Source organism: Ambystoma mexicanum, chromosome 6q, assembly GCF_040938575.1.
Source record: "Ambystoma mexicanum isolate Mex_15411 chromosome 6q, UKY_AmexF1_1, whole genome shotgun sequence".
Lineage (NCBI taxonomy): Eukaryota > Metazoa > Chordata > Amphibia > Caudata > Ambystomatidae > Ambystoma > Ambystoma mexicanum.
Genome location: NC_090937.1, coordinates 1,125,226,317 through 1,125,239,246, shown reverse-complemented (window position 1 = coordinate 1,125,239,246; position 12,930 = coordinate 1,125,226,317). Strand labels below are relative to the sequence as shown.

General features: G+C 46.2%; 1 protein-coding gene across 2 annotated transcripts in view; it reads left to right on the top strand.

The window, feature by feature from the left end:
- ATP10D (ATPase phospholipid transporting 10D (putative)) overlaps positions 1–12,930 on the top strand; it is a 2,065,840-nt gene that overhangs the window by 776,450 nt on the left and 1,276,460 nt on the right. For both annotated transcript variants that reach the window (XM_069631716.1, XM_069631715.1), the window contains one exon: positions 8,419–8,550. In XM_069631716.1, the coding sequence (XP_069487817.1) occupies positions 8,419–8,550 (132 nt within the window). The remainder of the gene's footprint in view (positions 1–8,418; positions 8,551–12,930) is intronic.

Below are 12,930 nucleotides of genomic sequence, written 5' to 3'. Positions count from 1 at the left end.
GTATCGCAAATGCTGCTTTTCAACGACTACCTCGTGGGCTTCTTGCTGCGGAAGACATCCACAATGGCTTGTCGACTGGTGAACTGCTCGACGTCTGTCGACCGTGTGGCCTCGGCCCTCCAGCCAGGCCCTTACAGTAGGGAGAGTGGGGCCCTGGGTTTATTCTTTTTCAAGAATGCATTTCCTTTTCCCTTCTCTTCCCCATTTGGTCTGGCTGCTGTCAACCTCTGCTATGGAGAGGACGACCTTTAAATTTTGTCAGTCGTGTAACGCAAATTCCTGTAGAAGGACACCCATTGCCGTTGCAATCTGTGTCTACTTCAAGACCACAACGAGCGTTCATGTCAGTCCTGCAAGCTCTTTTGTCTCAAGTCATTAAAGGACAGGCAGACTAAACAGTGGGCTGTCTACGTGATGCGGAATGAAAGCCATTCCTCCGTTTGCGCCTTATCTTCGGATGACGTGGAATGCATCAGCAGCCATGGCTCCGAATTGGAAGCCATCGACCTTTTGGCGGAACCTTCAGGCTCCCAAATGCCTGTCCCCGGCCCCGACAGGCAGGCCACCGGCTCTGTTATGGGGAGTTCACACCCCGGCGATAGGGGCACACACGCACCTCAAAGTACTAAACACACAACCCCCAGGGCCTCCTCGACGGAAGTTTTGAAGAAGCGCGTAACGCCAACAGGGCCGCCGAAAACTTCGGTGCCTCTGTAACCTTGCGGTCCAACGCCCTCCATGCAACAGTCTTCGCAGCATGTGTCTGGGCATTCCTCTTCAAAGGGCGCTCACTCCAAAAAACACACTCTCGCCGAAACGCTGTCCAAGGGCGCTCAAGCACCCAAGGCTTCGGTAGAATCGAATGCCATCGGGCGCGTCGAAACCTGCCATTCAGCCGCCAAATATCTGCGAGAGTCTTGCAGCAATGATTTCGGCCGCTGCTGAGCACAAGGGGACCCTCCGTCGAGAGGAGTATTCCGAAGCCCCTCAGCCTCTCTCGAAGGTCTTGTCAGGAAAATCTCCCCCTTCTAGGCAAACTTTTCCACCTCCCGACACCTCTGCATCTTCCCTATATATTTGAAAAGTATATGGACAAAATGGCCCAATTTATTGATTTCTCAGATAAATACATCACTCCCAAGAGGCCTAGGGAGGACTCCTCCTGCCCCATTGCACAAAATTACAGAAATTTCCCGTCCCTGTACAAGGCTACCGGGAGGATAGCCTAGATGTCTCAGAACAGGAAACCTATGAGGATACAGATCCTTTAGCTCAGGATACACTTTGAAACACATTGTGTATAGGCGCTATATAAATAAACTTATCGTATCATACAGCTGACCAAGACCCACATTGGGATCAGGATCAGTCGGGGGATCAGGGCTCTTGGCTGTCACCTACACATACCCCTGACCCGGATATTTTTGTCTTGAGGCCACCCTCTTCACCTCCACAAAGAGATTCATCACCTGTGGATGACCAAATGTTGTTCAGCGTCATTTTAAAGAGGGCGGTCGATCATTTCGAGATCACTACACATGAGGCAGTCCCTGGCTCTGACTTTGTTGAAAATATCCTCAAGGAGAAACCTCTCGCTAGTCAGGAGATCCCCTTGCTTAATTCCATCAAGAAGCGCCTAGCTCCTTCTTTATCACTGTCAGTCACACGGGCTGTCAACCCTCTGGTTGAGAGATTGTTCCGCCCATCTCCTTCTGACCCCTTGTACATACGGGGTCATGCCACACCGGACTCCCTGGTGGTAACGATGACTAGAAAGAGGGCGGGGGTTCCACTGTCCATGGCGGAAGCACCTCCAGATAAAGATTGCAAGAAACTTTATGCCCTCGAGAAATATATCCCTACCTCTGACCTATTCAACCAGGATCGCAAACAATACGACTCTCCTGGCTAGCTACAGCGACGTCCAATGGGGCCTGCTCCAGGAAGGCTTTCAAGAGGTCCTAGAGCCCACGCGATCACACCTGCTGGTGGTCGTGACTGAAGGCAGACAGACTCTGGACGCTGCTGAGACTGCTGGATGCACTCTAGCCCAGAGGACTCTACTTAAGAGACACGCCTGGCTAAAGGACTCAGGTTTTAAACCAGAAACTCAGGCCTCTCTCATAAACCCGTCGAGCACTCCAACCTCTTTGGTAAAGCTGTCGATGACGCCCTGTAGACTGCTAAAAAGGAGAACAAAATGCTGAAATCACTCTGACGGATCACGGCAAAGCCCTGCCACCAGTGTGGAGGCTCTAATTCCTGCTGTTCCTTTCTTGGACAATCTTTCTCCCTGTCTCCCCATGGACAATATGGCTCTCGAAGTAACCCCTGGTCCTCCGGCCAAGGCTCTTCTGTTAACACCCAGTATCAGCAGAGAGGTCCTCATAGAGGCAAGGGTAGAGGCACAAACTCTATTCCAAGAGGCTCCCCGGCCTACACCTCAAAGCTACTCACTGATTTGGGTCATCGCCACGCCTCCATAGTCGGGGATTGCTTATCATTCAGTCATACTTGAGAGGGGAATCGCATCAGACCAGTGGGTGTTAAAGACCGTTGCCCACGGCTACTGCATAGAGTTTCACCAACCACCTCAATACCACCCACCAAAGAGCAGACGCCTGTTGCCAGCCCGCCTGCACATCCTGCTGAAACAGTTGCAGATCTTTCTGAAAAAAAGGACGCCATTGAAGTCGTCCCCATTCACCAGGTAAACAAGGTATTTATTCAGTGTACTTCCTTGAACCCAAAAAGGATCTCACCATGCGCCCTGTGTTAGTCCTGTGCCCAGCGAACAAGTATGTCAAATCTCAAAAATTCAGAATGACGACGCTGTAGGAAGTAATCCCACTGTTGCTGCATGGGGAATTACATGGCCATATTGGCTATGAAAGATGCATACTTTCATATTTCAATGTTGCAAGCGCACAAAGTACTGAAGGTTCATGATAGAAGACACCCACTATCAGTTCAAGGTTCTTCCATTCGGCATTGCCTCAGCTCCACGGGTGTTCACAAAGGTACTGGCGGTCGTACTTGCTCACCTGCACAGGCAGTTCATTCCAGTCTATCTTTACTTCGACGACTGGCTCATAACCGGGGATTAGTACGGAACATGCCTAACAAATACCCAGAAGACAGTACATCTCCTCTTCAGCCTAGGCTTCTCGATCAATGAGAATGTTCAGTCTAGACCCCAGCCAAGTCAAACAGTTTATGGGGGTTCTAATTCGGGCCAGACGACTTTGTCTTTCTCTCCAACGAGAGGGTTCAAAACATGCCGTTCCAGAACCCTCACTATGTAGCCAGTCACAAAGTGACCGTACGCAAGGCCATGCAACTGTTAGGGATGATGGCCTGCTGCATCTACCTAGTTCCACACGCTCGCTTGCGCATGCGCCCCATGCAAGAGTCTAGTGGTTATCCCGGCAGCCCTCGTTCAGTCTCTGCAGTGGGGGTCAAGGGAAAACCTTCTGCAGGGGAAAACCTTCACCACCTCCGCAGTAGAAGCCACTCTCACCACAGACTCATCTGACGGGGTGGGTGGGGCTCACCCCCTTCATCAAACGGCTCACAGCGTGTGGTCCACAGAGGTAGCATCCAATCACATAAACTTGTTGAAACTGCTAGCAGTGTTATAGGCCCTGAAGGCCTTCCAAACACATCTCCAGGGGAAAACCGTTCTAGTCCTCGCAGACAGTACTATGGCCATGTATTATTTAAACAAACGAGGGTGCACTCTCTAGGGCTGTCCAAACTATCCCAGAACAAATGGAAGTGGGCTCTCAAACACAAAATGTTCCTCCTTTCACAACATGTTCCATGGGAATTCAATCTTCTGGCGGACGCACTCAGCAGAGACTTCCCTCTAACCGTAGAGCAGGAATGGCATCTGCACGAGGGAATTGTACTTAACATCTTTGCAGATTGGGACTTCCCAGAGGTCGACTTGTTCACCACTCTGGAGAACGCACAATGTTCAGATTACGCCTCCAGGTACCCTCAGAACCGCTCCAAGGGGAATGGTCTCTGGATAACATGGTCAGGGACATGTGTCTATGCTTTTCCCCGATTCCCCTGGTCAACGGAATAGTGCACAAGATGCACTAATACCCAGTCAGGATGATTCTTGTGGGTCCGTCAACCTTGGTTCTCCCATCTCATGGCAATATTAGTCTCCTCCAAGGAAGCGGCCATGCCCTTACAGCATGCTGTCTCGAGACCAGGGGTAAACACTACATCCATGACCTCAAACTCTCAATTTAGCAGCCTGGCTCCTCAGGTGATAGAGTTCGGGCACCTCCAACTCCCTCAAAGATGTATGGACATACTCAGAGAAGCATGGAAACCTAACACCAGGCATTGCTACTCCAGCAAATGGAACCACTTTGTCATCTGGTGTAATGGCAAGGGCATCAATCCTATTGAATGCACACCTAAACATATTATCCTGTATCTAACCCACCTTTTAGATTCAGGTCTGGTTTTCAAGTCTCTAAAGGTCCACTTAACTGTGCTTTCGGCGTACACCATGTCCCAGACAAGGTTTCGTGGTCGAAGATTCCAGTAAATAAAGGATTTATGGAAGGGGTAAAAAGGCTTCAATCCTCAATTTCAGACCCAGCTCCCGGGTAGGACCTGAATATCGTTCTTACCAGACTAATGGAGCCTCCCTTTGAACCAATGCACAAGGCTAGCCTTAAAGCACTCTCCTACAAGACCCCCTTCCTGGCTGCGATCACCTATACAAGGAGAGTTGGTCAACTGCAGGCCATTTCAGTGCAGGACCCATTTGTCACGATTCACAAAGATAAGGTGGTTTTGTGCACACACCCACGCTTTGCGCCTACATTTATCTGAAAGTTCCATGTAAAGCAATCCATAGAACTACCCAGCTTTTTCCAGAACCCCAATAACTTGGCGGAAAGAAGCCTCCACACACTAGATGTGAGGAGAGCAGTTCTCTATTATCTGGAAAAGACAAAGCCACTAAGGAAAACAAACCAGTTCTTTGTTTCAGTGGCAGCTGGTAGAGAAGGGGACCCAGTCTCTTAATCGGCTATCTCCAAGTGAATCATAAACTGCATCACACTGTGTTTCTCTCTTGCCAAGAGAGTCCTGCCCTTCACACATAGAGCACACTACTCTGGGCACAGGGGCTACATAGCGTTCATTGCACATGTTCCTCTCGAGTCAATTTTCAAAGCAGCAACTTGGAGTTCTGTACACACCTTTACACAAGACTACTGCCTATATACACACTCCAGGTCTGACTCTCAGGTGGGACAAGCGGTGCTAAGACATCTCTTTGCTACTGTTCCCTCACACATCCCACCACCATCTCTGGGTACTGCTCACTAGTCTATGCACAGCATGTGATTCTAAGCAGATTGACAAGCATCAGAAGAGGTGCATTACGGTTTATAGGGAATTGTTCGACAGTCATAGTGTCGGAATTCAAAAGTTTCGACACAAAAGGATTGTGAAAAAAAATGTGAATGCATTTTTTTTTGGGAAACATTTTTTTGAAAACCCCTGTTTTTTTTTTTTTGCTAAAACCACTAATTTTACAATACGAACCAAAAAAAGTACATTAAAAAAAATGCATTTGAATTTTTTTTTTTCTCGATCATTTCATTTCGAAACTATTGTATTTCGAAACTGTTTTCGAAACTTTGACTTGGATTCACATGTGCCCACCCTTCCTCCCCTCGTGGAGTAGAAGGAACATAGACATCTTATACCTTCTCTCTTCTGTACTCGCTCATGCTGACTATAAGGCTCCCTCACGGCAGAAAAAACACAACCAGAGGGACCTCGACACGTGAGGGATTTTGGGTACACTACACATCACATTAGGGATAGTGATCGTCACGCCCATGTCGATGTCCCCTTTCGATCTTAGATCTTCAAAAGAAAGATGCAATACTCTGCGATTACCACGAGATGTCAGACTATATGCACAGCAGATACAATACAAAAATGCTATTACGGTGAGTAATGCATGACATATTGAGTGCGTCTTTAGTGATGATTTTTGTGTTTATCTTGTATCTTTGTGAATCTTGTACGAAAGACATCCGAGAGCTCCATGGCAGTGGATTCATAATACCCTGTCACTTTTCATTTTTGTATACAAAATAAAAGCTCTAGTCTTTCTCAAAAAAGGGTGCACTAGCCTGTTTCCCTAGCTGGTTGTATTTTCTTGGTCTGATCGCTGGGAGTTGGCCCATACTAGTGGTAATTCTCTCTTTGCGAGTAAGAAATGGTTTGCTGTTTGTATCTGTAGAACTGCAGGGGCGAGTGATTTGTTATGCCTGAATAGTAATTTGCAATTTGAATACTGTACCCTGGATGGCAGTGAAGGGAACCAATTGAAAATTAGCACAAAGAATGAACAGCTTAATTTGCAGTGAGCAGCCCAGGACCGTCCACAAGGGAATAACTGGTGAGGTGTGTCCCAAAGACCACTCAAAGGGAGGTATGAAGGCAGGACCAGCCCTAAGGGTGAAGTGAGCCCAGGTTTGCCCAGGGGGGATAAGGGTTCTGCTCAGGAATCTGTGCCCAAAATGTGTTCGTCATTTTTGAAGGATCCTGACAAAGTCAGGGAAAGCATGCCTCCTCAACAGGCCAACAAAAGCAACCCTTTTTGAAAGCTTATCGGAACACAAGTCATGTGAGCCCCGCTTCTCCACTCAGTGCTACCCTCACTGTGGCTTTGGGGTGTGCAAGGGTGGCTGAGATAGTGTTGCTAAGGGCAGGAGGGTGTTGTGCTTGTAACCTGCTCAACGCTGCAGGGACCAAAGCTGTGTTTGTGTTTGCGCTAGCGGAACCAAGCTCATGCTTGTGATATTGTTCAATTGTAATTAAGAGAATCTCCTATGCAAAATGTATACATCTATTTCCCTGCGTAATGTGTTCCAGCAATCTGTTAATAATCATCAACAGTGCTCTTTGAATTTAGAATGATTCCTCTTTGGCAGTAATGCTACCATAACATTTTATGTGGTGAAGGGTATGTGTTGCAGAGAGGACCTTGAACGTGTTCTGAGTGTTCTTATATGGGAAATGACCATTTGATATTTCATACGGGGTAATGAGGTGCTACAGGAAGATCTACTTCTTGGCCTATATGATCCTAATATGTTTAAAGCTGCAATCTTGAAATCGACTGAATCGAACACCTGCTAACTCGTTAAGGAAACCTGGATCATGAAAGAAACTGTAAACAAAGTATTTGGAATAAACAAATCTGTGTCTTTCAAGCTCTGATTAAAGAATGATGGTGTGTACTTCCCCAAGTATACAATGTTCAGCCAATAAGGGACTAACCAACACTCACCAGCTGCCTGATATAAAATGCAAAAAAGCACATAAATCTAAAGAATGCATAGTTAATGAGGCATCCATGCATAGTGGTGTTTACTTTACAAACGGCTAACCTTTTAGGCTACAGCCATATTCTAATTGCTCATTCAACCAGCTACCCAATGATTCAATGCAAAACATTTAATTTCCAGAAAAGGAAGTGCGTGGTTTGTCCAAAAGTCGTGTCTCCCCTAAATCAAATGTTTTGCTCATTTATAATTGCCCATCACTTGATTAATCCACCCTACCTCGAAAGCCACTGCAGCTTGGCAGGCAGGGCCAACCCTGATTGGGGAAAGCTCATGTTGGAGTCTCAACAAATTTCTATTTCGTATCATTTCAGGTTTGGTTATGGTTACCAGTCTACTTTTTCACCAGGACACCATGTTCCAATCCTAGGCTTTCACTACTCAATCTATTACGTTTGGGGTGTTCTAGTTCACTTCAACCAAGTAAAGTAAAAGCAATGCCCATAAATTGAATGTAGTCTCCAGTGAGAGCTGCTGTTAGCTGGTAACCTTCATAGGATTGGGCCCAGCCTTTAATAGGGATGGGCCGAGCTTTCCATGTGGAAGCGGAGAAGGCATGTTTCTTCTTTCACTTCTGCAACCCACTCCTTTGAAATACCTTCCATCTGCTGGGCAGCATTTATCTGAAGGGAAGGACCTTTGGCCCTTTCTAATAGGATGGAATTGCACACATTTGGAGAGGCCTACAAGATCTAGCAGCAATAATCTTGCAGAGATATTGGCCTCCTGACATTGTTTGGATTTTTGGAATGGGGTGAAATGCTCTTCAATCAGAGCCTGAAGGGGACAAAACAAACTCCTAAGGGGCAGATTTGTTTCTCAATTTCCCTCCACTGCACATGGGTCTGTAATTTTGCCAACCCTTTAACCTTGGCTTAAAGTTATTTTTGTAAATTTGCAACTTGCAGTAGTTCATAAAATCGGATCCTTTAGCTTTATAGTGAAAACATGTTTGTGTACAATCAATTTGAAATGTTTAATGCATATCAAATTGCTTGATCTTTCATTTTATTTTTTTTAGGTCATGAAACCAAAGCAATGCTTAATAACAGTGGACCACGTTATAAACGCAGTAAATTGGAGCGGCGAATGAACATGGATATCCTTTGGTGTGTCGTCCTTTTGGTATCAATGTGTTTATTTGGAGCCATAGGTAAGGTGATCTAGTAAGGGAATGTTTTCAGTATTTCAAAGGCATTGCAGCTTTTACCATTTGTCATCAACAATAGTACATTTGTTGCCCCAATATATCCCTCTTACAGATATAATTCAGTGTTTCTGCTGCAAAGTACCATCTTTGAAAGGGTAGGAGACACCTAGCAACATTTTAATGACAGGATAGTCTTGCAGTTAAAGGAGTGTCTTGTGGTGACGTATCACCTTCTGGTCCATGTCAGATGTTTTATTTAGTAAAAGGCAGGTATGGGAGCAAAGCGCGGCTCTGTGCCTCTTGTTTTGTCACACCTTTGAACACAACTGACGTCATTGTGTTGCTCATTGTACTTCATGAAAAGGCCCTCTGTAATAACAGTAGCATTCCACCTGCTGATCCTGTCGTTTAAAGAGAATACTCTCCTTAAGGCATTAAGCCATTTTTCATTTTTTTCAGCAATTGTCAAGAATTGTCCCTGTTGAAAAGCACACTTTGCCAAATTCAATTACGTAAACGTTCAGATGCTATTTTGTAAATAGATCAGCAGGTTGAGCACTACTCTCTGTAACTGAGTATAAACTACAGGCCACAGGTTTGAGTTCCGGCATCCTTCCGAGGTAGATAAACTGAGTACAAACTTCGGTTCAGTGATAATGGTATGTAAATATGTCTATGTACAGTGCTTTGGCAAAGCGCTCTATAAATAACACATCATTATCATTACATTAATTAAACACATCATCTGCAGTGCAGTTATTGGCCAATAGTACCTTCTTGGCAATTTAGTTATGGCGAATCTTGCTTCTTGGGACTGTTTAAGTTTGACATTGTTCCATTGCAGCCGTCACATTGGTTTAGATGGTGGAGCAGAGTCAAATAGGGTCTTGTTGTGGTTCGAAGGAGATGCTTGAAGAGCAGATTGTGAGGACCACCAGGGTCGATTAGACGGTATCAGGTAATATTATCCCCATATATTTGGTCGCCGTAAATAATATCGCCGGGAAAAGGTTGCAGCAATATTATATGGGTGACCATATATATGGGGACAGGGGCAAAAAAAAAATAATTTGGGGGTTGCGGGGGTGTCCCCCCGCATGTTCCATGCAATAATGTCGCCACAAAAAACCGCCCATTTTTCGGCAATATTTTTGTATGGCGAGATTTTTGTGCCGATATTATTACATGGAACCGATTAGACAGCCTGTTCGATTGGGAAGATGCTGGTGACTGGATCAGCTGCTCTACGTGATCGGTTTGATGAAACGCTTGAGGGGCTACGGATAATGCCGGCCACCAGGGTTATTTCGATGGTAGATTTGACAGTGAAGATGCTGGAGAATGGATGTGTAGTTCGGTTTGAGTAGTTCAATATGCTGTTCGATGATCGCCAATGGTCGTTTAGACTGGCGATGATCAGCAGCGAAGATGCTGCCGGGGGCACCAGGGGTTTGAAGGCAGCAGATGCAACAAAGCTTGTAGTTTGAGCCAAGGCAACTACTCGCTCGGCAGTGAACAAGTTTGAACGTGCAAATCGGTGGTTTGATGAGCAGGTTAGTGCCAAAGGCAGCCCTGGATGGTGGTCCTGATGGTTTTATGTATTTATATCGTGCCAAAGCAAGCCCATGAGCATCCGGGCGGTCACAAAAAACAAGTACACACATATAACAATAAAACCTGAGCTAACCATTTTTTCCCATACCACGTATTAGATTATCAACGGCCCTTCAGAGTCTTTAGGGTTTGTTTGGAGGAGGCCAAGGTAGGAATGCTCCGCAGATCAGGTGGCACAGAGTTAGTTGTTCCAAAGCCTGGGGGCTGCAATGTCAAAGGTACAGTTGCTCACTAGAGGCAGTTTTGTTTTAGGCACATACAGCATGTTATTGGAGTTGGACCTCAATGATGTTCTTCGAATTGGCTGCAGAGAGATCCTCACCAATGACTAATTTGGACCGTTGCCAGATGGACCTTTATTTAAAATGGTAAGAAGTCTAAATGGTATGCTGGCTTCCATTGGTAGCCAGTAGAGCATTCGTCTGACATGGGATGTGCTCTCTCCCGTTTATACCTTCAACTACACTGTTCTGAATTACCTGTAGTTTATCCAACTACAGTAATTCAGCTTTACTCCAATAATTGTTCTTGGCAACATTGAACAATTTCTCTTAGCTAGGAAATGTTGAATATGACTTAAAGGTATAAGGTGATAAGTTGAAGTGGATTTGATGTTACTCAAGTGAGCCTCTGTGCTCCTTTTCAAATCTAGGTAGATGCCGAGAGTTTTTACATTTTTCAGTGGAGATGGTGCAATACAGCGCTTTTATATTCTACGCTTAGCTTTTTGATCCTATTAGCTGTTCCAGCAAGCATAAGCTCTGTTTTAGAATTGTTCGGGCCATGCCATTCTGATCCATCCACTGCTTAACGTGAGAGTAAACGTAAATGGTTTACGTATCCTTATAATCCTCTGAAATGGGAATCGGACATTGGGTATCATCGGTGTAGTTGGTATAGATGATACCCAAGTAGTCCATTAGTTCAAATAGTGCTTTCGTGAAGATGTTATACCAATTGGTCGAAAAGCATGACCCCAGGATGTTCTCAGTTTTAATAGTGAAATGAAATGCCAAGGCCGTGCAGAGGGCATGGTAGGGAACAGGAGAGGTAGAGACTGCAGCAGGATTGGCCAGCTCCTTGCAGATTTTGAAACGTTCGGCATAGTATTTAGAAGCTGCAGGGATGCAGGCTGGGGTGTAGGCTCTCTTCTTAGAGAGGACAGAGAGTCTGTACTGCCTTTGGAGCAGGCGGCAGGCCAGTTTGACTGGGTGGTGCTCCCAATGACCTTCACTTCCTCTCTGCTGCCCTACACTTGCGTTTAAGGGCAGCGAGGTCGGAATCGTACCAAGAGTTGCACTTGGATTTGGGCCTCAAGCGGACCCTCAGGCCTGGGGCAAGGACATCCAGAGTGTTGGAGATGGAGAGATGAAGGTTAGAGAGGGCTGTGTCAGGGTGCGAGTCAGCAAAAGATGCAGGAGGAGGAGAGAACGTAGCGGCGAAAGCCTCCACCCACACACACTTCATAGGTCGGATGACCGAGAAGGTAGGTGGCAGTGCTGGAGTTGGCTTGACCTGCGGGAAAGAGATGAGGTGGGAAGAAAGGAGAAAGTGATCCCTGCAACAAAGAGGAGCGGTGAGAGGATTAGAGAAGGGAGGTCTAAAGGGTTCTGAACATCCAGGGTGTGTCCTGCAGAGTGAGTCGGGCCAGAGGGGAAAAAAAAAAAATATATATATATATATATATTTGAGGCTTGTGGAATCTGCTTAGATCACATGCTGTGCATAGGCCGACATCTAGTGGAAGCCGCAGAGTATTGCAGTTGTTTTCGAAATTAAAAAAAGGGATGTCGACGGTGTGTGCCAGTAATACTATCCCTATTGTGACGTCCACTGTAACGCATGATCCCTCACGCATCGAGGTCCCTCAGATTGGTTTTTTTCCGCCATTCTAGACGGACGCGTGTAGTAGGGGTGTAACTGTATACCGGTATACCGTTATAGATACCGTGAACAGCTTAATTGAACTATAATAACAGTCACGTTGTTTATACCAGTATACCGTTATAGGGCCTGCAGCTTTTAAGTGAGCTTTTCAATCTGATTTGGAAAGGCTGCAGTAAGCAAGTGCTGCACATTCTGGATCTTGTACTGTATAGCAGAGTTCCTCTTTTGGCATAAAGCCATTGACCTATTTCAATTACAGACAGTTTATTCTCTATCCTTTCTTTCACCGACCATCAAAATATTGCTTCAGTGAAGACAGACTGCCCGTCAAGACTACTGCGACGGACTGTTCGGACTTGGAAGGCTGCCCCGGGCCTCGGCCCATACAGTAGGGAGAGAGGGGGAGATCATTCTAGGATGTATATGCCCCTTTTCTTGCACTACTTTCGCCCAGCTGCCATATTTTGGACTTATAAACAAGACTCCCTTTAAATTCTGCCCCAAGTGCAATAGAACATTTCTATGGGTCGGTAAGCATTTAGTCTGTAACTTGTGTCTCCCAAGATACCACGTCGAGGCTTCTTGTCAAGCATGTAGGCTCTTCAAACCCAAGACGTTAAAGGACTGATCGACTAAACGCTGGGCCCACTACGCCAGGCAACTTGAGGCCATGGAGGTAGAAGGCGCTTTCAGTGATGGCAGCAATGCCGCAGTTTCGAACAGTGAGGGCGATTGGGTAGCTTCGGCTACCCAAGTGCAGGCCCCCGACCCCAACACCCGGCGGCGGAAAGCGCGACAATTCCATCCACCACTAAACACATACCCCCACGTCGAGACTCAACACATGGGTCAAGCGGACGACAATGCACGACACCCAGGGAA